Genomic DNA, 23,225 nt, shown 5'->3' with positions numbered 1-23,225 from the left:
GCTCGCGATCAGGCTCTGGGAGTTTGGCTCAGGAGGCGATGTGGCGGCTGGAGAGGGGCGGGGCCACAGCAGCCCGGTTGTTTCCTTCATTTACTGAGCAGCACAGGGCTGCAGGGTCGAGCTGAACCTTCTGCGAGGTAGGCATGTTCCTGATTTTACTGGTTTCCTTTACTGGGTTGTGATCTCGGGTTTGAGGTGATGACGTCAGTGTCAGTCATATGGCAGCTGATGCTGTTTTCATCTGGATACCTGATCAGGAGACCGGATGTTGGAAATGGACAGTTTAGATGATTAAGACATGTAGGTAGGTAGGTGTGTGTTTGTCTCCTATCAATATACTAAAGTATATCAACTCAGATCAATAGTCCATTTCTGAATCCTACATAATATCAATAAGATTGTTACAGCAGCAAAATATATAAAGAGGAAAAAGATAAGGCAGTGAAGGAGTAGTGCAAAAGTACTACGTATACAAAAAAGTGTGGTTAGCACTGTCGCCTCACAGCAAGAAGGTCCTGGGTTCGAGCCCTGTGGCCGGCGAGGGCCTTTCTGTGTGGAGTTTGCATGTTCTCCCCGTGTCCGCGCGGGTTTCCTCCGGGTGCTCCGGTTTCCTCCACAGCCCAAAGACATGCAGGTTAGGTTAACTGGTGACTCTAAATTGAGCGTAGGTGTGAATGGGAGTGTGAATGGTTGTCTGTGTCTATGTGTCAGCCCTGTGATGACCTGGCGACTTGTCCAGGGTGTACCCCGCCTTTCGCCCGTAGTCAGCTGGGATAGGCTCCAGCTTGCCTGCGACCCTGTAGAACAGGATAAAGCGGCTAGAGATAATGAGATCATCATCATCTTCTTTTGGCTGCTCCTGATTAGGGGTCGCCACAGCGGCTCTTTCATCTCCATTGCTCCTCGTCTTCCGCATCCTTCTTTATCACCCCTGCCACTTTCATGTCCTCTCTCACCACATCCATGTATCTCCTCTTTGGCCTTCTTCGTTTTCATGTGCCTGGCAGCTCCATCCTCAACATTCTCCTTCCCACATGCTCTGCATCTCTTCTCAGCATGTGCCCGTACCATCTCAGTCTCATCTCTCTTAACTTGATTCCCAAACTCTCCACATGTACTGTCCCTCTGATGTGCTCGTTCCTTATCCTGTCCAACCTCCCATCACAAACCTTAACATCCTCAACTCCGCCACCTCCAACTTTGTCTCCTGTCTCTTCGTTAAGGGTATGGTCTCCAATCCAGACATCACAGCCGGTCTCACTACTGTCTTATAGATCTTAACTTTCACTTTTGCTGGGACTTTCCGATCACAAATGACTCCCGAAATCCTTCTCCAATTGCTCCACCCTGCCTGCACTCTCTTTCTCACCTCACTATCGCAGCCCCTATTTTCCTGCACAGTTGACCCCAGGTACTTGAATTCACCAACTTTCTTTCCGTCTACTCCCTGCATCTTCACTACACTCTCATCCCCATTCTCATTGATGCACATGTATTCTGTTTTGCTCCTGCTCACCTTCATTCCAACGCATCCCTCCATCTCTCCAAACCCAGCTCAACCTCCTTTCTACTCTCACCACATATCACAATATCATCCCCAAACATCATGATCCATGGTGACTCTTGCCTCACTTCATCCGTCAAGCTATCCATCACTATGGCAAACAAGAAAGGAGTCAAAGCAGATCCTTGATGGAGTCCCACCTTCACCTTGAACCATTCAGTCGTTCCAACTGCACACCTCACTGCTGTTTCACTGTTCTCATACATGTCTTTCACCACTCTAATATACTTCTCATTCACATTCAATACCATAACTCATCTCTCGGCTATCTATCTATCTATCTATCTATCTATCTATCTATCTATCTATCTATCTATCTATCTTACATATATATTCTTATATAAGAAATAAACTAAAACTACAAATTTAGAGATTAAAAAAAAGTTCACAAATTTGCATAAATTAACAGGTTTGCAGATACACACTTAGCATACAGTGGCATGCAAAAATTTGGGCACCCTTGCTGAAAATGTCTGTTTTGTACAATTGGAGAGTGAAAAAAGGAAAGGAACACCATACGAAAGTTTGGGCACCCTAATACATTTGAGTTTTCAGGTAACTCTTACCAAGGTTCCAGACCTTAATTAGCTTATTGAGCTGTGGCTTGTTCAATTCTTCATTGGGAAAGGTCAGATGATGCAGATTTCAAAGCTGTATAAATTCTCTGACGCCTCAAACTTGTCCCTAAAATCAACAGCCACGAGCTCCTCTAAGCAACTCCCTCGCATTCTGAATAATAAAATAATTGATGCTCACAAAGCAGGAGAAGGCTACAAGAACGTAGCAAAGTGTTTTCAGGTAGCTGTTTCCTCAGATTGTAATGTTATTAAGAAATGGCAGTTAACAGAAACAGTGGAGATCAAGGTGAGGTCTGGAAGATGAAGAAAACTTTCTGAAAGAACTACTTGTTGGATTGCTAGAAAGGCAAATAAAACCCCTGTTTGACTGCAAAAGACCTTCAGAAAGATTTAGCAGACCCTGGAGTGGTGGTGCACTGTTCTACTATGCAGCGACACCTGAACAAATATGACCTTCATGGAAGAGTCATCAGAAGAAAACCGTTCCTGCATCCTAGCCACAAAATTCAGTGTCTGAAGTTTGCAAATGAGCATCTAAGCAAGCCTGATGCATTTTGGAAACAAGTCCTGTGGACTGATGAAATCAAAATAGAACTTTTTGGCCACAATGTGCAAAGGTATGCTTGGAGAAAAAAGGGTGCCAAATTCCAGGAAAAGAACACCTCTCCAACTCTGAAGCATGGGTGTGGATCGATCATGCTTTGGGGTTGTGTTGCAGCCAGTGGCACAGGGCACATTTCATTGGTGGAGGGAAGCATGGATTCGAATAAATACCAGAAAATTCTGGAAGCAAACATCACACCATCTGTAAAAAAGTTGAAGTTAAAAAGAGGATGGGTCCTACAATAAGACGATGATCCAACACACACCTCAAACTCTACAATGGAATACCTCAAGAGGCCCAAGCTGAAGGTTTTGCCCTGGCCCTCACAGTCCCCTGACCTAAACATCATTGAAAATGTGTGGATAGCTCTCAAAAGAGCAGTGCATGCAAGACAGCCCAGGAAACTTGTAGAACTGGAAGCCTTTTGCAAGGACGAATGTGTGAAAATCCCCCAGGTAAGAACTGAAAGATTATTAGCTGGCTACAAAAAGCATTTACAAGCTATGATACTTGCCAAAGGGGGTGTTACTAGGTACTAACCATGCAGGGTGCCCAAACTTTTGCTTCAGGTCCTTTTCATTTTTTGGTATTTTATGCCTGCAAATGATGGAAATAAAAATGTAATCTTGCGGAAAATATTAAAGAAATGTCATCTTTACCTTTATGCCTTTTGGTGATCAGTTCATCTTCTGCTCACTTAACTATTCACAGTAACAGACATTTTCAGCAAACTTTTGCATGCCACTGTAAGTGTATTACAAAGGTGGTATTGAAAGAAAGAAAGAACAACTTTATTCATCACACACTTGTGAAATTCCTCTCTGCATTTAACCCATCTGAAGCAGTGAACACACACATGTGAGCAATGAGCATACACACACATACCCAGAGCAGTGGGCAGCCATGCTAACAGCACCCGGGGAGCAGGTGGGAGTTAGGTGCCTCGCTTAAGGGCACCTCAGCCTAAGGCCGTCCCATATTAACCTAACCGCATGCCTTTGGACTGTGGAGGAAACCCACGCAGACATGGGGGGAAACATGCAAACTCCTCATAGAAAGGCCCCCGCTGGCCGCTGGGCTCAAACCCAGAACCTTGTTGCTGTGAGGTGACCGTGCAGTATCCAGGTGACTTACACCACCGTGCTGCACGTGTAAGTATTGCACAAGCATTCTCATCTCATCTCATTATCTCTAGCCGCTTTATCCTGTTCTACAGGGTCGCAGGCAAGCTGGAGCCTATCCCAGCTGACTACGGGTGAAAGGCGGGGTACACCCTGGACAAGTCGCCAGGTCATCACAGGGCTGACACATAGACACAGACAACCATTCACACTCACATTCACACCTACGCTCAATTTAGAGTCACCAGTTAACCTAACCTGCATGTCTTTGGACTGTGGGGGAAACCGGAGCACCCGGAGGAAACCCACGCGGACACGGGGAGAACATGCAAACTCCTGCACAAGTATTATTACCAGTATTACCCAGGTAGTATTGCACAAGAGACATTTTAACCGTGTGTAGCTAGCAGTTTGCTATAAAGTACTGATGCTGATAGTCAGTGCACACAGTATATGTTCAGAGGGATTTCTATGGATGTAGAAGTGATCTGGACAGTAGTCATGATTGTGAGGAGTGTCTGGTGCTGTGCTGTGCTGTGCTGTACAGTACAGGATTTGCATTTTGGTTGCGATCAGTCCCCCTTCCCCATAACTGAGCATCACTATTTACCTCATATCTCTGTATATCTCATTTTATAACCTAGTAAAGCTACACTACACCTCCCATATAGGCTCACTTCAGCCTCACTTGAATTTGAGTCAGTTGTAGCCTGTTAACAATCAAAGTGATTACAAAACAGCTGTAAGTTTGGAGGTGAAATGAACACTTTTTTCCAAAAAAAAACCCCAACTGATTTTATGAATAAAATATGTTCCAGGCGGCACGGTGGTGTAGTGGTTAGCGCTGTCGCCTCACAGCAAGAAGGTCCTGGGTTCGAGCCCCGGGGCCGGCGAGGGCCTTTCTGTGTGGAGTTTGCATGTTCTCCCCGTGTCCGCGTGGGTTTCCTCCGGGTGCTCCGGTTTCCCCCACAGTCCAAAGACATGCAGGTTAGGTTAACTGGTGACTCTAAATTGACCGTAGGTGTGAATGTGAGTGTGAATGGTTGTCTGTGTCTATGTGTCAGCCCTGTGATGACCTGGCGACTTGTCCAGGGTGTACCCCGCCTTTCGCCCGTAGTCAGCTGGGATGGGCTCCAGCTTGCCTGCGACCCTGTAGAAGGATAAAGCGGCTACAGATAATGAGATGAGAGATGAAATATGTTCCATATGGTTGCCATTATTGCCAATACGAGACTACACCATCAGTATGATTCCAGTTCGTTCTTCTCTTGACAAATGGATCCTTCAATGTTCTCTGAAAAATGAAAAATTGTCACACGCTAATTCGCCCTATGGATGTAAACTTGTGGTCCAGCCTGTAGACGTTGAGCTCTAATGAGCAACATAAGCAAACACAAAGAGAAAGCTGTCTCTCTTCTGGATGACTCTGGATAGCGGGATTAGAAGTCATTACGCTTGTACAGCCGTGTGCTCAAACAGTACTGTGTGTATTGAAGAGGCGTTCAGACCAAGCGTAATAGTTTTTTGATTGCAGCAGCAGGTCTTGTGTCCAAGTCTACGGTATCCAGGTGACATTATTTCCAAAAGAAAAGGTGAGACGGAAGTGAAACTCTTTTTCGATCAAATTACTGACTGTATCCTGTGGTTGTCCCTTTCCATTGAAGGATGTGACTGAGAGTGGACAACAAATTGTGCGTAGCAACAAATATTATATAGACACAAGTGTTTTACTGGGAAATAAACCACTCGTATTTTTTCATGCGAACTACATCTGGGACATGAAGAACCAAAACCATGGCATATTTCTCTATATGTCACTTGTGAAGAAATTGATGAATTTGGGTACTTTTTGATTGTGAACGTGTCTATACAGTGGTGCTTGAAAGTTTGTGAACGCTTTAGAATTTTCTAGATTTCTGCAAAAATATGACCTAAAACATCATCAGATTTTCACACAAGTCCTAAAAGTAGATGAAGAGAACCCAATTAAACAAATGAGACAAAAATATTATACTTGGTCATTTATTTATTGAGGAAAATGATCCAATATTACATATCTGTGAGTGGCAAAAGTATGTGAACCTCTAAGGCTACGTTTACATTAGACCGTATCTGTCTCGTTTTCTTCACGGATGCACTGTCCGTTTACATTAAACCACCTGGAAAAGCCGGGAAACGGGAATCCGCCAGCGTCCACGTATTCAATCTAGATCGTATCTGGTCCGGTGCTGTGTAAACATTGAGATACGCAAATACGCTGTGCTGAGCTCTAGCTAGCATCCTCATTGGACAACGTCACTGACATCCACCTTCCTGATTCGCTGGCGTTGGTCATGTGACGCGACTGCTGAAAAACGGCGCGGACTTCCGCCTTGTATCACCTTTCATTAAAGAGTATAAAAGTATGAAAATACTGCAAATACTGATGCAAATACTGCCCATTGTGTAGTTATGATTGTCTTTAGGCTTGCCATCCTTCCACTTGCAAGTAATAAGTGATCTGCGCTGGGATCTCACACACAGCAGCTCAGTCCCGAATCGTGGCTTGTGCACTTCACTCGCGCGCTCTGTGAGCTGCGCAGGGCCGGAGTGCGCACCCTCCAGAGGGCACTCGCTGTTCAGGGCGGAGTGATTTGGAGCGCAGGATGCCTGCGGAGCCGAGCGTATCCGTGTATTGGTGTTGCTGTGTGCACGGCTAACGGTTTTAGTGTAAACGCGAATCGTTTTAAGAACGTTAATCTGATGATCCGCTGATTCGACGTAATGTAAACATAGCCTAAGATTAGCAGTTAATTTGAAGGTGAAATTAGAGTCAGGTGTTTTCAGTCAATGGGATGACAATCAGGTGTGAGTGGGCACCCTGTTTTATTTAAAGAACAGGGATCTATCAGAGTCTGATCTTCACAACACATGTTTGTGGAAGTGTATCATGGCACGAACAAAGGAGATTCCTGAGGACCTCAGAAAAAGCGTTGTTGATGCTCATCAGGCTGGAAAAGGTTACAAAAGCATCTCTAAAGAGTTTGGACTCCACCAATCCACAGTCAGACAGATTGTGTACAAATGGAGGAAATTCAAGACCATTGTTACCCTCCCCAGGAGTGGTCGATCAACAAAGATCACTCCAAGAGTAAGGCATGTAATGCCGCTTTTCCACTACAAACGCGGCTGAGCCGTGCCGTGCTGAGTTGGGCTGAGTCGGGCTGAGCGGGGCTATTGAAGTTGCATTTTGACTACAACCGCGCTGAACCGTGCTGGCTGGAAGTGGGTGGACACATTGGGTGGAGTTAGCGAAAGTGGGTGGACATCACGTGATGTCGTTAAGCGTCGCAAACAGTGACATCAGTGAGCTTTTAAGCGGTAGTCTCACGACCCGGATAGTAAACAATAAACATGCAGGACACGGAGTCGTTAGTGTTGCTGGTCTTGGTGCTGTGGCTTGTTGTCACCGACAACGCCAACAGATACTGGCAAGAGCGTATAGATGAGGCGAGGCGCATAAGGCTTCAGAAATTCTCGTAATTCGTAATTCTTCTTCTTCCGGGTTTGCGGTGTTTACAGATCCCAGCGTGCTCGCGGGGCGTGTGTGGGCATGTGAGGACACTCCTCCTCACCAATCACTGCACAGGGGAGTGTCTGCTCACGCCCCCAGCCTCACTCAGCTCGGTTTGGCTTGCTTCAGCCCTCAGGGCTCGAAATTAACTTTTTTTCTTTGTGTCCCCCAGTGGTCCCGAATTCTGTGTTGTATTGTCCCGAATGGAAGCAATAGTGTCCCCATTTTTTTCCTCTCTGAAATAACCAGTGGTTAATATTATCATATGAAGTTACTATTATATTTGTAACTATGCAATTTTGAACCCTTTATCATTTTTACAATAAGTCACAAGACACAAGCGACACATGCCCTATACATCATCTACTTCAAAATTACAGTTACAGTGAACCCTCGTTTATCGCGGGGGTTACGTTCCAAAAAGGACCCGCGATAGGCGAAATCCGTGAAATAGTCAACTTTATTTTTTTACAACTATTATACAATACAAATGTAAAGCATTTGTTTAAGAAATTAAAAAAAAAAAGTTCTTGCAAATAACTATGACAGTTTTTAATACTTTTAAAATAATAATACTGTAATAATACTGTAAAATAATATTTTTAATAATGAATACGAGGTTAGACACATTGCGACTCACGCGTATTTCACAGTCCCTCTGACTGTGCCTCTTCGTCCTGACTCCGCTCCGCTGTAGCGTCATTTTCTGCTGAAGGCTGTGGTGCAGGTGTCTTTTTCCGAGAGAAGAACATAGTTATGGGTAGTTGTTGGTCTTGTTGCGGACAGTCACAACCCTTTTTGCATCCTTGTTAAAACTTATTGCTGCTGTCGTCCTTATTTTATTTTCCTCCTTCTTTATGGAACGAACCGAAGATTCATTTATTCCGTAATGGCGCCCCACAGCAGCATAGCTTCTACCTTCCTTCAGCATGTCCAAAAGTTTAACTTTTTCTGCGATAGTTAGCATCCTCCTCTGCCTTTTGGGCGCGTCTGGAGGTGCCTTTGTCGGTGCAGGACGTTTCGTCGACATTGTGGGTTTTGGCATGGAAAAAAATTGCAAACGTAAATTTGGCAGGCTGTACAGAGATGAGGCACGGAAACGGTTGACACTGGTGTAAGTGAAAGACCAATATCAACTTTTTTCACTTCTAGACTACAGTCCCTTAGCCAATCAGGATTCTGAACACAATGCACTGTAAAAAAAAAAAAATCCGCGAAACAGCGAAGCCGCGAAAGATGAACCGCGTTATAGCGAGGGTTCACTGTATTGCATTTTCAGTTTATTAAACTTTGGCGATCTCACTGTATGAATAGATACCCGTTTATTTAAAGGGGCCAACTAGCTCATTCAGAAAATGTTTCAACTCCCTACATCTGCAGTACACTTTAGTTGAAAATAAGACCCCTTTTATGTTCATTTCATCTACTTATACCTTGAATATCTGTTGGCACTTATAAGGCCAACTTATCATTTTCACCATTACCGTTATCCATTTTTATGAACTTTCCGTTATCCATTTTATGAACTTTCGCTGCCGGGTGCAAACGTTAGCAACATCATCATAGTGGCAGGTCCGAGCCTAGTTGTGCTGCTGACTGACTAAACTTTCTGAACTAGAAAGACACCAAGAAAACTCACTTATTCTGTTGAACGGTATCTTCCGTCAATATCATCCACATCATTCCTGTTGTATTTTATAACGTGTCTAACAGTGTTCATTAAGTTCATTCAGTTGCTAGCGTTGCCTGCAGACCAGGCGATGACACTTTGGATCCTGAAGGTCCCGGAGACGTTATGTCTGGGCTTTCAGTTTCTTCCCCGCGGTCGGTCCGCTTCAACCACTTCAGCATTTTTGTTCTGGCAAGAGTCGGCGCAGCGTGTGCAGTAGCAATTCCATTCCAAGTCCATATAATGCGGACTCCGGCCGAAGATTCTAGAACAGAATGTGCTGCTCTGTAGCCTACGGATGCAGGTGCATCGAAAGTGTAGCTACTATGTATTTTTCGCTGTTAACGTTTTAAAATTAAAATTGACAAATTAGGTGAATGTCTACGTATGTGTTACGGCTTTGTAAATAATATTAATGTAGAACTTTTTTTCTAGATCTATTTTTTTCCATTGTCCCGGGATTGTCCCAGATATGATAATTTTGTGTCCCGATGACATTTTTTATGGTCCCCGGGACGTCGGGACACCGTTAGTTTCGAGCGCTGTCAGCCCTACTCCAAAACCGTGCGAGTTTTGGGTGCTAAGCAGGGCTGAAGCGAGCTGAGTCGTGCTGTAATGAGATAGTCGAAACGCGAGCCGTGTCAGGCTGAAGTGAGCTGAAGCGAGCTGAAGTGAGCTGAAAAAGGGTAGTGGAAAAGGGCCATAATAGTCAGCGAGGTCACAAAGGACCCCAGGGTAACTTCTAAGCAACTGAAGGCCTCTCTCACATTGGCTAATGTTCATGAGTCCACCATCAGGAGAACACTGAACAGCAATGGTGTGCATGGCAGGGTTGCAAGGGGAAAGCCACTGCTCTCCAAAAAGAACATTGCTGCTCATCTGCAGTTTGCTAAAGATCAGGTGGACAAGCCAGAAGGCTATTGGAAAAATGTTTTGTGGACGGATGAGACCAAAATAGAACTTTTTGGTTTAAATGAGAAGCGTTATGTTTGGAGAAAGGAAAACACTGCATTCCAGCATAAGAACCTTATCCCATCTGTGAAACATGGTGGTGGTAGTATCATGGTTTGGGCCTGTTTTGCTGCATCTGGGCCAGGACGGCTTGCCATCATTGATGGAACAATGAATTCTGAATTATACCAGCGAATTCTAAAGGAAAATGTCAGGACATCTGTCCATGAACTGAATCTCAAGAGAAGGTGGGTCATGCAGCAAGACGACGACCCTAAGCACACAAGTCATTCTACCAAAGAATAATTAAAGAAGAATAAAGTTAATGTTTTGGAATGGCCAAGTCAAAGTCCTGACCTTAATCCGATGGAAATGTTGTGGAAGGACCTGAAGCGAGCAGTTCATGTGAGGAAACCCACCAACATCCCAGAGTTGAAGCTGCTCTGTACGGAGGAACGGTCTAAAATTCCTCCAAGCCGGTGTGCAGGACTGATCAACAGTTACCGGAAACGTTTAGTGGCAGTTATTTCTGCACAAGGGGGTCACACCAGATACTGAAAGCAAAGGTTCACATACTTTTGCCACTCACAGATATGTAATATTGGATCATTTTCCTCAGTAAATAAATGACCAAGTATAATATTTTTGTCTCATTTGTTTAACTGGGTTCTCTTTATCTACTTTTAGGACTTGTGTGAAAATCTGATGATGTTTTAGGTCATATTTATGCAGAAATATAGAAAATTCTAAAGGGTTCACAAACTTTTCAAGCACCACTGCATAATAAAAAGAAAATGACACAGTGACTTGAAGATATGAAGTTTATCTTCTCATGCTGAAAAACTTTCATCCGAAATACATCACGGATCTGAGCAACCAATTTTAATAATATTGGCTGGCTTTTTTTTAGTGGTATATCAGATAATATAATGCTAGCTAAATGGAATATATCTGATATACCACGAAAAAAGCCAGCTATTATTATTATTATTATAATACATACATATTCGATGGAACAGTTATATATTTTGTTTACAAATTGTCAGTCGCTTGCTAGCACGGAAGTTTTACGTGCAATACGTATCTTATGGCATTTTCAATTCACTGCGACAGTGTACTGCAGGTGCCGCTGGCGAGCAAAGAAATGCATGTGCACATGCGCAGCAGAAAACTCTCACCGGATATTTGCGTCAGCTCCGACGTGTGATGTCATGTTGTCTTGACAACCATGCAATATTGTAAACCGTATTCAACACTCGTTCTCTGTTGGCTAGAGTGACATAATACACGTAGGATAAGCGATATGCTAACAATATTGCATGCTATCCAACCAAATGAATGAAACCCGCTAGAAGGGAATAGAACACATTTTTTTTTTTTTTTTATTCCATCAAAAAAGTGTCCTGTGTGTATAATAATTACTGATATTTCACTCCGATGACGTCACTCCAGTGTTTTCCCATTGACTTGGCGCATGTTGTCAAAATGGGAAACCGGTTCAAAGTTAAAATTCTTAAATTAACTTGCATTTTTTGTGGATGTGTCTATATAAAATATAAAGAACATTACACGGTGGCATGAGAGTATGAAGTTTATCTTCTCGTGTTGAAAAATAATTTCAATCGTTCACTTCGCTCCCTGGTGAATATATTCACCATTCGAACATAAACTTCATATCCTCATGTTCTCTATATACAGTGGGGCAAAAAAGTATTTAGTCAGTCACCAATTGTGCAAGTTCTCCCACTTAAAAAGATGAGAGAGGCCTGTAATTTTCATCATAGGTACACTTCAACTATGAGAGACAGAATGGGGGGAAAGAATCCAGGAAATCACATTGTAGGATTTCTAAAGAATTTATTTGCAAATTATGGTGGAAAATAAGTATTTGGTCAATAACAAAAGTTCATCTCAATACTTTGTTATATACCCTTTGTTGGCAATGACAGAGGTCAAACGTTTTCTGTAAGTCTTCACAAGGTTTTCACACACTGTTGCTGGTATTTTGGCCCATTCCTCCATGCAGATCTCCTCTAGAGCAGTGATGTTTTGGGGCTGTCGCTGGGCAACACGGACTTTCAACTCCCTCCAAAGATTTTCTACGGGGTTGAGATCTGGAGACTGGCTAGGCCACTCCAGGACCTTGAAATGCTTCTTACGAAGCCACTCCTTCGTTGCCCGGGTGGTGTGTTTGGGATCATTGTCATGCTGAAAGACCCAGCCATGTTTCATCTTCAATGCCCTTGCTGATGGAAGGAGGTTTCCACTCAAAATCTCACGATATATGGCCCCATTCATTCTTTCCTTTACAGGGATCAGTCGTCCTGGTCCCTTTGCAGAAAAACAGCCCCAAAGCATGATGTTTCCACCCCCATGCTTCACAGTAGGTATGGTGTTCTTTGGATCCAACTCAGCATTCTTTCTCCTCCAAACACGACAAGTTGAGTTTTTACCAAAAAGTTCTATTTTGGTTTCATCTGACCATATGACATTCTCCCAATCCTCTTCTGGATCATCTAAATGCTCTCTAGCAAACTTCAGACGGGCCTGGACATGTACTGGCTTAAGCAGGGGGACACGTCTGGCACTGCAGGATTTGAGTCCCTGGCGGCGTAGTGCGTTACTGATGGTAGCCTTTGTTACTTTGGTCCCAGCTCTCTGCAGGTCATTCACTAGGTCCCCCCGTGTGGTTCTGGGATTTTTGCTCACCGTTCTTGTGATCATTTTGACCCCACGGGGTGAGATCTTGCATGGAGCCCCAGATCGAGGGAGATTATCAGTGGTCTTGTACGTCTTCCATTTTCTAATAATTGCTCCCACAGTTGATTTCTTCACACCAAGCTGCTTACCTATTGCAGATTCAGTCTTCCCAGCCTGGTGCAGGTCTACAATTTTGTTTCTGGTGTCCTTTGACAGCTCTTTGGTCTTGGCCATAGTGGAGTTTGGAGTGTGACTGTTTGAGGTTGTGGACAGGTGTTTTTTATACTGATAACGAGTTCAAACAGGTGCCATTAATACAGGTAACGAGTGGAGGACAGAGGAGCCTCTTAAAGAAGTTGTTACAGGTCTGTGAGAGCCAGAAATCTTGCTTGTTTGTAGGTGACCAAATACTTATTTTACCGAGGAATTTACCAATTAATTCATTAAAAATCCTACAATGTGATTTCCTGGATTCTTTCCCCCATTCTGTCTCATAGTTGAGGTATACCTATGATGAAAATTACAGGCCTCTCATCTTTTTAAGTGGGAGAACTTGCACAATTGGTGGCCGACTAAATACTTTTTTGCCCCACTGTAAACTGTTGTCAGTAAAATTGCACCTACAAAGTAACCTATGTTGCAGGGTTACATAATACAATACACAGTGAAATGTATAACTTGCTTATCCGGTTAACACCCTACTGGAGTGAGCTGTTTAAACATAGAATTGTTCCAGGGTTTTTATTGTTTGAACAGTTCAGCACCATGCCTCACCTATGTGAGCTTAGTTTAGTCACCTTTGTCACTGCGGGATGTTCACATAACTGACAGCTTTGTGTTCTGCTTTAAATTTTAACATCTGTGTAAAAGTCTCAGGCACATGTAAAGAAATGCTGAAGACCAAAAATGGCTTTAAAAATAATGCTCATCTCATCTCATTATCTGTAGCCGCTTTATCCTGTTCTACAGGGTCGCAGGCAAGCTGGAGCCTATCCCAGCTGACTACGGGCGAAAGGCGGGGTACACCCTGGACAAGTCGCCAGGTCATCACAGGGCTGACACATAGACACAGACAACCATTCACACTCACATTCACACCTACGCTCAATTTAGAGTCACCAGTTAACCTAACCTGCATGTCTTTGGACTGTGGGGGAAACCGGAGCACCCGGAGGAAACCCACGCGGACACGGGGAGAACATGCAAACTCCGCACAGAAAGGCCCTCGCCGGCCACGGGGCTCGAACCCAGGACCTTCTTGCTGTGAGGCGACAGCGCTAACCACTACACCACCGTGCCGCCCAAAAATAATGCTTCAACATTTAAAAAAAAAATGCACTAAGCCGCCATAAATGAAACAAAGTCAATATTTGGTGTGAGACGACCCTTTCCTTTAAAAAACCAGTAGTCTCAGCTACAATGAGTGCAGTTTTATGCGGAAATGAGCTGTAGGTTTTACTGAGCATCTTACAGAACCAGCCACAGTTCTTCTGGACACTTTGACTGTCACACTCACTTCTTCATTTTGCACCAAAACCCATCAGCCTTCATTATTTTTTTCTTTTATAATCTGAAAAGTGCTCTCTTATGTAATATGCTGCTCAGATACAAACTTTTTTTTTTTTTCCCGTAACACTTAATTTTATGCTGGAAAAAACACGAACATTTGGAACTCTACAATGTTTTTGTACTGACTTGATAATGTAGAAGTCATAAAATAGAAATCTATAATAAAGTTTATATGAAAAACAAAACAGGGTGTTTAAGACTTTTGCACAGTACTATAGATAAATGCTGTAATACATTGGGATGTTGTTTTTACAGCAAAGATTTTGATTTTGTTTCCAGTACTACATTTGCTTCACAGCTTGAGTACGAAACACCAGACGACTTCAATGATCAGTTAAATTTGTGGTGATGTTTAATTTTAAAGGAGACATGCAGAGCCTTTATTTTTAAATACATTTCTGAGTGGATAGTATCTCCATCCTTGACTCTTGTACGCTGCATAAATGGGAATAAAAAATATATATTTTTGAGAGTTAAAATCGACCGCAAAGTTGGCATTCGAGCTGAGCCAGCCAGCCCTGAGTGCGTGACGTCACAGCGGGAACCGGTTTTAAGGCCGAGGCCTTTGACTGCTATAGACCAAAGTCATATAAATAAACATTTATGGTGAAAGTAAGAAATCCCGTTACCAACTCACTCAATTAAGACTGATTTGACTTCACTGATTGTGGGTTGACTCTCATTAAAACAGGATAGGTGTTATAACTTATGCAACATACATGTACATGCATGCATTTTCACTGATAAAACATAAAAGGCTAATTAAATAATCAGATGAACTGAGACAATCACATTCTGAAGCAAATTAAATCATCTTATACCGCTAACTTAAACACACAATACAAGTTACATGGATTAATCTAAAGGCAGGTAAACAACGAGTGGTGGTGTTTTGTATCCAAATGAGAGTCAGAGCTTTACCCGTCGGTGTTCTCGCTTCTTGAAGGCCGATCTTGTGGCTGATTGTTTTTTGAAACAATCTGACTTTCAGTTGTTCGTTCAGTTCTCCGTTCATTCGCTTCTTCCATGTAAGGGCGAGATATTGCTGTTGAGGCAAGCATATCCAGCGGAGAAATCAGACGGCTGGTTCACTCATTCCCCATTTTCTCCATACTGAGTACTCCGCCATTACTGCTCGGCTCAGGCAATTACTAAAACCCGGGATGGAACAGGACATCACCAGTTTTAGCAGCAACTGCAGGGAGGTCACTGCCCGAGCGATAATATGTCACGTCCCGTTCTGTCCCGGGTTTTAGCAACAACCCTCGGCTCACACTCCAGGAGAACTGGTGCAACTGAACTTACTTTCCTTTTTAAAAAAATAAATAAAATAAATACTTTTTTCTTGTAGTTTTCTTTTCCTTTACTTGTTGATACTGCACCCTCTTTCAATGCAGGCTTATAGCCAACGCTCCTCAACAGATCAGAGGTCTCGTATGAGTCTTCAGTAAAATGTGCAGAGCAGAGGAGAGACCACTTCGTAGGCGCCCAATGTGCCCGTGACCTTCTTGCAAAACGCGTCCAAATCTTTGCAGTTTGAACATTCTTGGGCCATGAATGCGACGTAAATCCACCTTCTTTTGTGTTGTTGCACCCGCCAGCAACACATCTACGTGGCATGGCGATAAATTAGCTCAAAATGGAGGATCGGAGTTGCAGTCAGCTCTGTGTTTTAGTATAGCGGAAATGGCGATGAGACCGATAGACTTCCTGCAGTGACATCACAGATGTCAAGGTCATCCACTCAGACCGCTACCTATATGAATCACTTTAATCGTAAAAATTACTATATTAGATTTATTGTTAACGCTTAAAACTATTCCTGTGCCATTCTTGAGGTTTCAAGGCATTTATAAACAAAAAGTGAGGCCATGGTTCTGCGTATCTCCTTTAAGTACCCACTGTGAAAGGTGTGAGACAGCTCCTGCAGTTTTTTTCTGTTTTTTCCTTTCATCTCTAGCTGACGGGACCAACCAGCTGAATGCAAACACTGTATGCGCTGCTGCTGCTGCTGCTGTGTCTGGGCCTGGTGGGGGCGCTACAGCCAGCTGAGCACCTGGCCCAGAATGCCATTCGGGTCCGTCGTGGCGTGGGGGTGCCATCTGCCGGTGGGCACCGTTGGGTGGCTGAGAACTGCCGCCGCCTCTCGAGCCTTCTACGGCAGAAGAATGCTGCTGTACGGAAGCTGGAGGCGGCGGCTGCAGTGGCGGAGCGTGACCAGATGCTCTCAGATGCCGAGCGCCTCTTCCAGGTGCACACGCTCGAGGTGTTCCAGAAGGAGCTGAATGAGAGCGAGCGCTCCCTGTTCGAGGCCGTGTTGGGCCTTCAGCGTGTGCTGAAGGGTGATTTTGGTGACGTGGCGAACATGAAGGAAAGCAGCCGCCAGAGGCTCGAGGCGCTCAGGGAGGCCGCCATTAAGGTGAGATGTTAATAGTAGGCCTTTATGGATGCACAATGCTGCAACTTCACCAGAAATAAGATGACTGAAGAATCAGATCATCAAGAGACAGGTTATAATACAGTGCCTTGCAAAAGTATTCATACCCCTTGAACTTTTTCACATTTTTCCACCTTACAACCACGAACTTAAAAGTTTTTTATTGAGATTTTATGTGATAGACCAACACAGAGTAGCACATAATTGTGAAGTGAAACGAAAATGATTAATGGTCTTCAAAATTTTAAACAAATAAAAATCTGAAAAATGTGGTGTGCATTAGTATTCAGCCCCCCTGTGTCAATACTTTGTAGAGCCACCTTTTGCTGCAATTACAGCTGCAAGTCTTTTGTGGTACAGTATGTCTCTACCAGCTTCGCACATCTAGACACTGAAATTTTTGCCCATTCTTCTTTGCAAAATAGCTCAAGCTCAGCCAGATTGGATGGAGAGCGTCTGTGAACAGCAATTTTCAAGTCTTGCCACAGATGCTCAATGGGATTTAGGTCTGGACTTTGACTGGGTCATTCTAACACATGAATATTCTTTGATCTAAACCATTCCATTGTAGCTCTGGCTGTATGTTTAGGGTCATTGTCTTGCTGGAAGGTGAATCTCCTTCTCAGTCTCAAGTCTTTTGCAGCCCCCAACAGGTTTTCTTCCAGGATTGCCCTGTATTTAGCTCCATCCATCTTCCCATCAACTCTGACCAGCTTCCCTGTCCCTGCTGAAGAAAAGCATCCCCATAGCATGATGCTGCCACCACCATGTTTCACAGTGGGGATGGTGTGTGCAGGGTGATGAGCAGTGTTAGTTTTCCGCCACACACAGCGCTTTGCATTTAGGCCAAAAAGTTCAACTTTGGTCTCATCTGACCAAAGCACCTTCTTCCACATATTTGCTGTGTCCCCTACATGGCTTCTGGCAAACTGCAAATGGGACTTCTTATGCCTGTCTTTCAACAATGGCTTTCTTCTTGCCACTCTTCCAAAAAGGCCAGATTTGTGGAGTGTACGACTTACTGTATAGTTGTCCTGTGCACAGATTCTCCCACCTGAGCTGTGGATTTCTGCAGCTCCTCCAGAGTGATCATGGGCCTCTTGGCTGCTTCTCTGACCAGTGCTCTCCTTGCTCGCTCTGTCAGTTTAGGTGGACGGCCATGTCTTGGTAGGTTTGCAGTTGTGCCATACTTTTTCCATTTTTGAATGATGGATTGAACAGTGCTTCTTGAGATGTTCAGAGCTTGGGATATTTTTTTATAACCTAACCCTGCTTTAAACTTCTCCAGAACTTTATCCCTGACCTGTCTGGTGAGTTCTTTGGTCTTCATGATGCTGTTTGTTCTTCAGTGTTCTCTAACAAACCACTGAGGCCTTCACAGAACAAGTGTATTTATGCTGAGAGTAAATTACACACAGTGGGACTCTATTAACGAATTAGATGACTTCTGAAGGCAATTGATTGCACTGGATTGTATTTAGAGGTATCAGAGTACAGGGGGCTGAATACTAATGCACACCACATTTTTCAGATTTTTATTTGTTTAAAATTTTGAAGACCATGTATCATTTTCACTTCACAATTATGTGCTACTCTGTGTTGGTCTATCACATAAAATCTCAATAAAAAACTTTTAAGTTCGTGGTTGTAAGGTGGAAAAATGTGAAAAAGTTCAAGGGGTATGAATACTTTTTTTCAAGGCACTGTAAATAATAATAATAGAGTTTATTGCACACAAAAGAACCTGCCAGTGTTGGAGTCGAGTCACTAAACCTTGAGTCCGAGTCCAGTCTCGAGTCCCCAGTGTTCAAGTCCAAGTCATTTAAGAATATTTTGAGTTGAGTCCGAGAACAAGACTCCATCCGCACCATTTGACCGTGGCTATTGCTGCCTTTATGTGAAAGCGTCTCTGCTACTGTGTTGGATTAACGTTCCTGCTTGACTGCCCCATTTTGGTTAACAGGCTACAGATAAAAAGCTTGTTCATCGCTCAGCAAGCCCCGCCCACTATCAACAGGGCAAATAACATGAGAGAGGGTTAACACTCGCTAGTTCATCGCTCAGCAAGCCCCGCCCACTATCAACAGGGCAAATAACATGAGAGAGGGTTAACACTCGCTAGTTCATCGCTCAGCAAGCCCCGCCCACTATCAACAGAGCAATGAACAAGCGTGTCCTTTCCTTCTCTGGGTGGAGTCTTACCAAATGACAATTGAAGTTCGAGGTTGTCCCCATCGTCTTCTCGATAGTTCTTCTACATATTGAACACCCAGCAGTGCATTTTTTTTTTTTTTTTTTTTTCCCCCCCACTGCACGAGAAGTCTGTATAAGCAAAGCGGACGATCCTAGGGGCCTCTCTCCAGGCATTTTAGCGCCGTTAACGTTAGTTTGTTCCTGAACGTGATGTATCAACGGGTGAACGTGTATTCTCTTGCACAAAATTTAGTCTAAAAATTAATGTAGATATAAATACCTTATCAAATGATGGCATGTTACAAAAAAATAAAGAAAAATCTGAGTCCTTGTCTCCAATTTACGAGTCCGAATGCAGTTAATGCACGAGTCCAAGTCATCAGTGCTCAAGTCCAAGTCAAGTCACGAGTCCTTAAAATTAGGGCACGAGTCGGACTCAAGTACTACAAGCCTGCATACAGCTTCCCATCAAATCTTTGTCTAAACAAAATTGGAAACGCGCATCTTCCGGACATTGTACTGATGTCACTCAATTTACATAATAAAGCGTAGATGATAAAACCAAAGGCTGGAATCAGAGAAAACATGAAGACATGCAAGGACCAAGACATTATGATTCAAAAACAGACACGTACCCATGATTCTCCAAAGACACTGAATGGAATGGACTTTTTAATGATTCAATCATGTATAATAATCATAGAAAGTGAAAATAATTCAACGGAGGCAACTCGAATTCTGGATTAAAGACCTGAGGACTTGAAAGAAGATACTTTCAGTTCCTTGAGGCATCTGTACAGCTCCTTCCTAACCCTGTCTGACTTTGTATTAAAGCTGTGATTTGTAAAGTAAAAATGTGTTTAGATATTAATATCTAATATGTAGCTTGTTTCACAGATGCCCATCACTGTGATTCACAATGCTACAGTGTAAATGGATTTTGTTGTTTTCTGTATTTCAGGTGTTGTTTTTTTTTTTTTTTCTGGCCCTGAAATTAGCTCCACCTCCAGCCAGAGCAAAACTGCTTCACTCCCCTTTTTCCTTAAAAGGCAGCTCGCAAATCTGAGTAGTTTTAATAAAGGGAAAAGGGTTGGTTGAGGTGAAGGAGACTGGAAAACTTTTGCTTTCAGTTGCAATTTGCATGAGAAGCAGAAGGCAGCATGGTTTATTTATTTATTTATTTATTTATTTTTGTTGTTAATTAACATGTATGGATATGACGTTAAGGTCCTAAAATGTAAGCAGGAAGTTATTGTAAGTGGCAGGACTGATATAGTGCTGTTTCCATGGCAGCGCCAAAATGCCAGGGTGTTTTCCGCAGGTGCTGAAGCTATTTTTTGCATCGAGAAGATCTGTTCTAATCAGTGAAGCACAGCGTACCATGTGTCGAGAGAGATTATCATCTACTGATGGCACTGTGTTCATCAGATGGAAGTGAAGTGTGTAGGAGCTCGTGTAATTCAGTGGGGAAAATGAGAAAACTCTACAGAAATATTTATATAGATCTAGATCCCTAATACAAAAAGTGACAACCTTGAAAGGAGCCAGACTGAAATGAGAACCCATCCTCATGTGAGAAAGGTCTTTCCTGACAGGAGGAGCAGGAGTATGTGGAGCTGGTTGCAGCTGAGAAGCACCAGCAGGAGGCGCTGAAGGTGGCTCAGGAGCGGAACAAAACCCTCTCCCTGCTGGACGAGATTCTTGAGGACGTTCGGAGGGCTGCTGATCGCCTGGAAGAGGAGATCGAGGATCATGTCTTTGACAACAACAAGCAGGTCAGTCATCAGACTCTGTTCTGGTCTCTTACAACGTCACTCTGTTTGAAATTCACCCCGTTATTCTTTGTTTCATCCTTCTCTTTCCCTTTTTTTCCCCTCTTTCAATCAGATGAAGGGGGTCAATGTGGAGGCAGTCCTGAGGGTAGAAGATGATGATGAGGACAACAAGAGGAAGAATGTGTCGTGGCAAGTACCAGAAGGTGACCTGGGCCTGAGTATGCTCATTGATTCACAGAACAACCAATATGTACTGACCAAACCCCGGGACTCGACCATTCCTCGTGCTGACCACCACTTCATCAAGGTTAGTGTCTGAACTTGCCGCTCAAGCCAACTCAGCTCTCCATTCTAAGAGCACTTGGCCTGTTATTATGACCTCATTGTTTTCTCATTTCCACCCGCTGGTTATCTATCCTTACCTTAACCTACTCCGTGCCATAAGTCTCATAAGGACGCCACGCTGGCTGACCAACCCCTTCACCTACATTCATGTGAAAAAGAAAGTACACCCTCTTCCAGTTACATGGTTTTGCCAATCAGGACATAACAAGAAAATCATCTGATCCTTACCAGGTCCTAAAATTATGCAAATCTAACCTCAGGTGTAAAGCAACACACAAGATTCCACTGTGTCATTATTTATTTCACAAAAATTAAGTGAAAAATGCAGAATCCATGTGTGAAAAAGTAAGTACACCCTATGATTCAATAGCTTGTAGAATCATCTTTTGAAGCGGTTGTTTTCTGTACGATTTTATCAGTCTCTCACATTGTTGTGGAGGAATTTTGGCCCACTCTTCTTTACAACATTGCTTCAGTTCATTCATGTTTGAGGGCATTTGTTTATGCACAGCTCTCTTGAGGTCCCACCACAGCACTGAGGTCTGGACTTTGACTTGGCCATTCCAACACCTTGATTCTTTCTTTTTCAGCCATTCTGCTGTAGATTTGCTGGTGTGCTTGGGCTCATTGTCCTGTTGCATGACCCAATTGCGGCCAAGCTTTAGCTGTTGGACAGATGGCCTCACATTTGCCTCTAGGATACTTTGGTATCCAGAGGAGTTCATAGTTGACTCAATGACCTGCAAGGTGTCCAGGCCCTGTGGTTGCAAAACAAGCCCAAATCACCCCTCCACCACCGTGCTTGATGGTTGGCATGAGGTGTTTGTGCTGATATGCTGTGTTTGGTTTTCGCCAAACGGCGCTGTGCATTATGGCCGAATGTTTCCACTTTGGTCTCATCTGTCCAAAGGACATTGTTCCAGAAGGCTTGTGGCTTGTTCAGATCCGTCTTTGCAAACCTAAGCCGTGCTGCCATGTTCTTTTTAGATAGAAGAGGCTTTCATCTGGCAACCCTTCCAAACAAGCCATACTTGCAGTCATTTTTTTTTTCTAATTGTACTGTCATGAACTTTAACTGTGGCCTGTAGAGTCCTAGCTGTAGTTCTTGGGTTTTTTTCAATTTCTCTGAGCATTGCACGGTCTGACCTTGGAGTAAATTTGCTGGGACACCCACTCCTGGGAAGATTGCCAACTGTCTTGAATGTTTTCCACTTCTGAATAATCTTTCTCACAGTAGAATGATTGGATTTCAGATTGTTTGGAAATGGTCTTATAACCCTTCCCAGACTGATGTGCAGCAACAATTGCTTCTCTAAGATCATTGCTGATGTCTTTCCTCCTTGGTATTGTGTTAACATACACCTGAGTGCTCCAGACCAGCAAACTGCCAAAATTTCTGCTTTTTAAGAGGTGGCCACACTTGCTGATGATCAGTTAATCAAATATATTTGATCCAGCAACACCTGGTTCCTAAGTGCCTTTTATAATTTCTATGGAAGCAGTAAGGGTGTACTTTATTTTTTCACACACCTGCTACTGCATTTTTGGCTTACTTTATGTTAACTAAATAATGACAGGGTGAATATGTCATGTGTTATTGGTCATCTGAGGTTGTATTTGCTTAATTTTAAGACCTGGTAAGGACCAGATGATTTTTTTTTTTTTAATTATGCCCTGACACTTAAAACCTAGACTTGAAAGAGGGTGTACTTTCTTTTTCACATGACTGTATTCTGGGTTTCATCCATGTCAGCGTTTCTGGTTTCTGTAACATCTTGTTTTTTACAGGACAGGGCTGTTAACCCTACGCCCAACCTCCCTTCCAGTGGACCAGGTTTTCTCTCTGGGTTGTCCTTCCCATAGATTATTGCATTTACCCTGCTAATGAGTTACATCTACCCGGATTTTCTTCTGGGTGTTCTCCTCTTAGAGAACACCCAGGATGGCTTTGGTTAGTCTTTGATGTTGATGGTTAGCCTCCATCAACATCAATGAAACAGACTTAATGTTAAAAATGTTATCACGTTGTCTGTTATCACCCAAATGAGGATGGGTTCCCTTTTGAGTCTGGTTCCTCTTGAGGTTTCTTCCTCATGTTGTCTGAGGGAGTTTTTCCTTGCCACTGCCGCCACAGACTTGCTCATTGGAGATAAATTAGGGATAAAA

The 23,225-nt window shown here is 43.4% G+C and overlaps 1 protein-coding gene across 2 annotated transcripts in view; it reads left to right on the top strand.

The window, feature by feature from the left end:
• The window catches only part of tmco3 (transmembrane and coiled-coil domains 3), a 47,157-nt gene continuing 23,932 nt past the window's right edge, over window positions 1-23,225 (top strand). Inside the window, exons 1-4 of one of the 2 annotated variants that reach the window (XM_060898666.1) lie at window positions 1-137; window positions 16,270-16,728; window positions 20,535-20,714; window positions 20,827-21,021. In XM_060898666.1, the coding sequence (XP_060754649.1) occupies window positions 16,291-16,728; window positions 20,535-20,714; window positions 20,827-21,021 (813 nt within the window). In that variant the 5' untranslated portion in view covers window positions 1-137; window positions 16,270-16,290. Of the gene's footprint in view, window positions 138-173; window positions 305-16,269; window positions 16,729-20,534; window positions 20,715-20,826; window positions 21,022-23,225 lie in introns of those variants that run through there. The other variant, XM_060898667.1, reaches the window with a different exon arrangement.

This window comes from Neoarius graeffei, chromosome 18, assembly GCF_027579695.1.
Source record: "Neoarius graeffei isolate fNeoGra1 chromosome 18, fNeoGra1.pri, whole genome shotgun sequence".
Taxonomy (NCBI): domain Eukaryota; kingdom Metazoa; phylum Chordata; class Actinopteri; order Siluriformes; family Ariidae; genus Neoarius; species Neoarius graeffei.
This window is presented reverse-complemented; position numbering and strand designations above follow the sequence as displayed.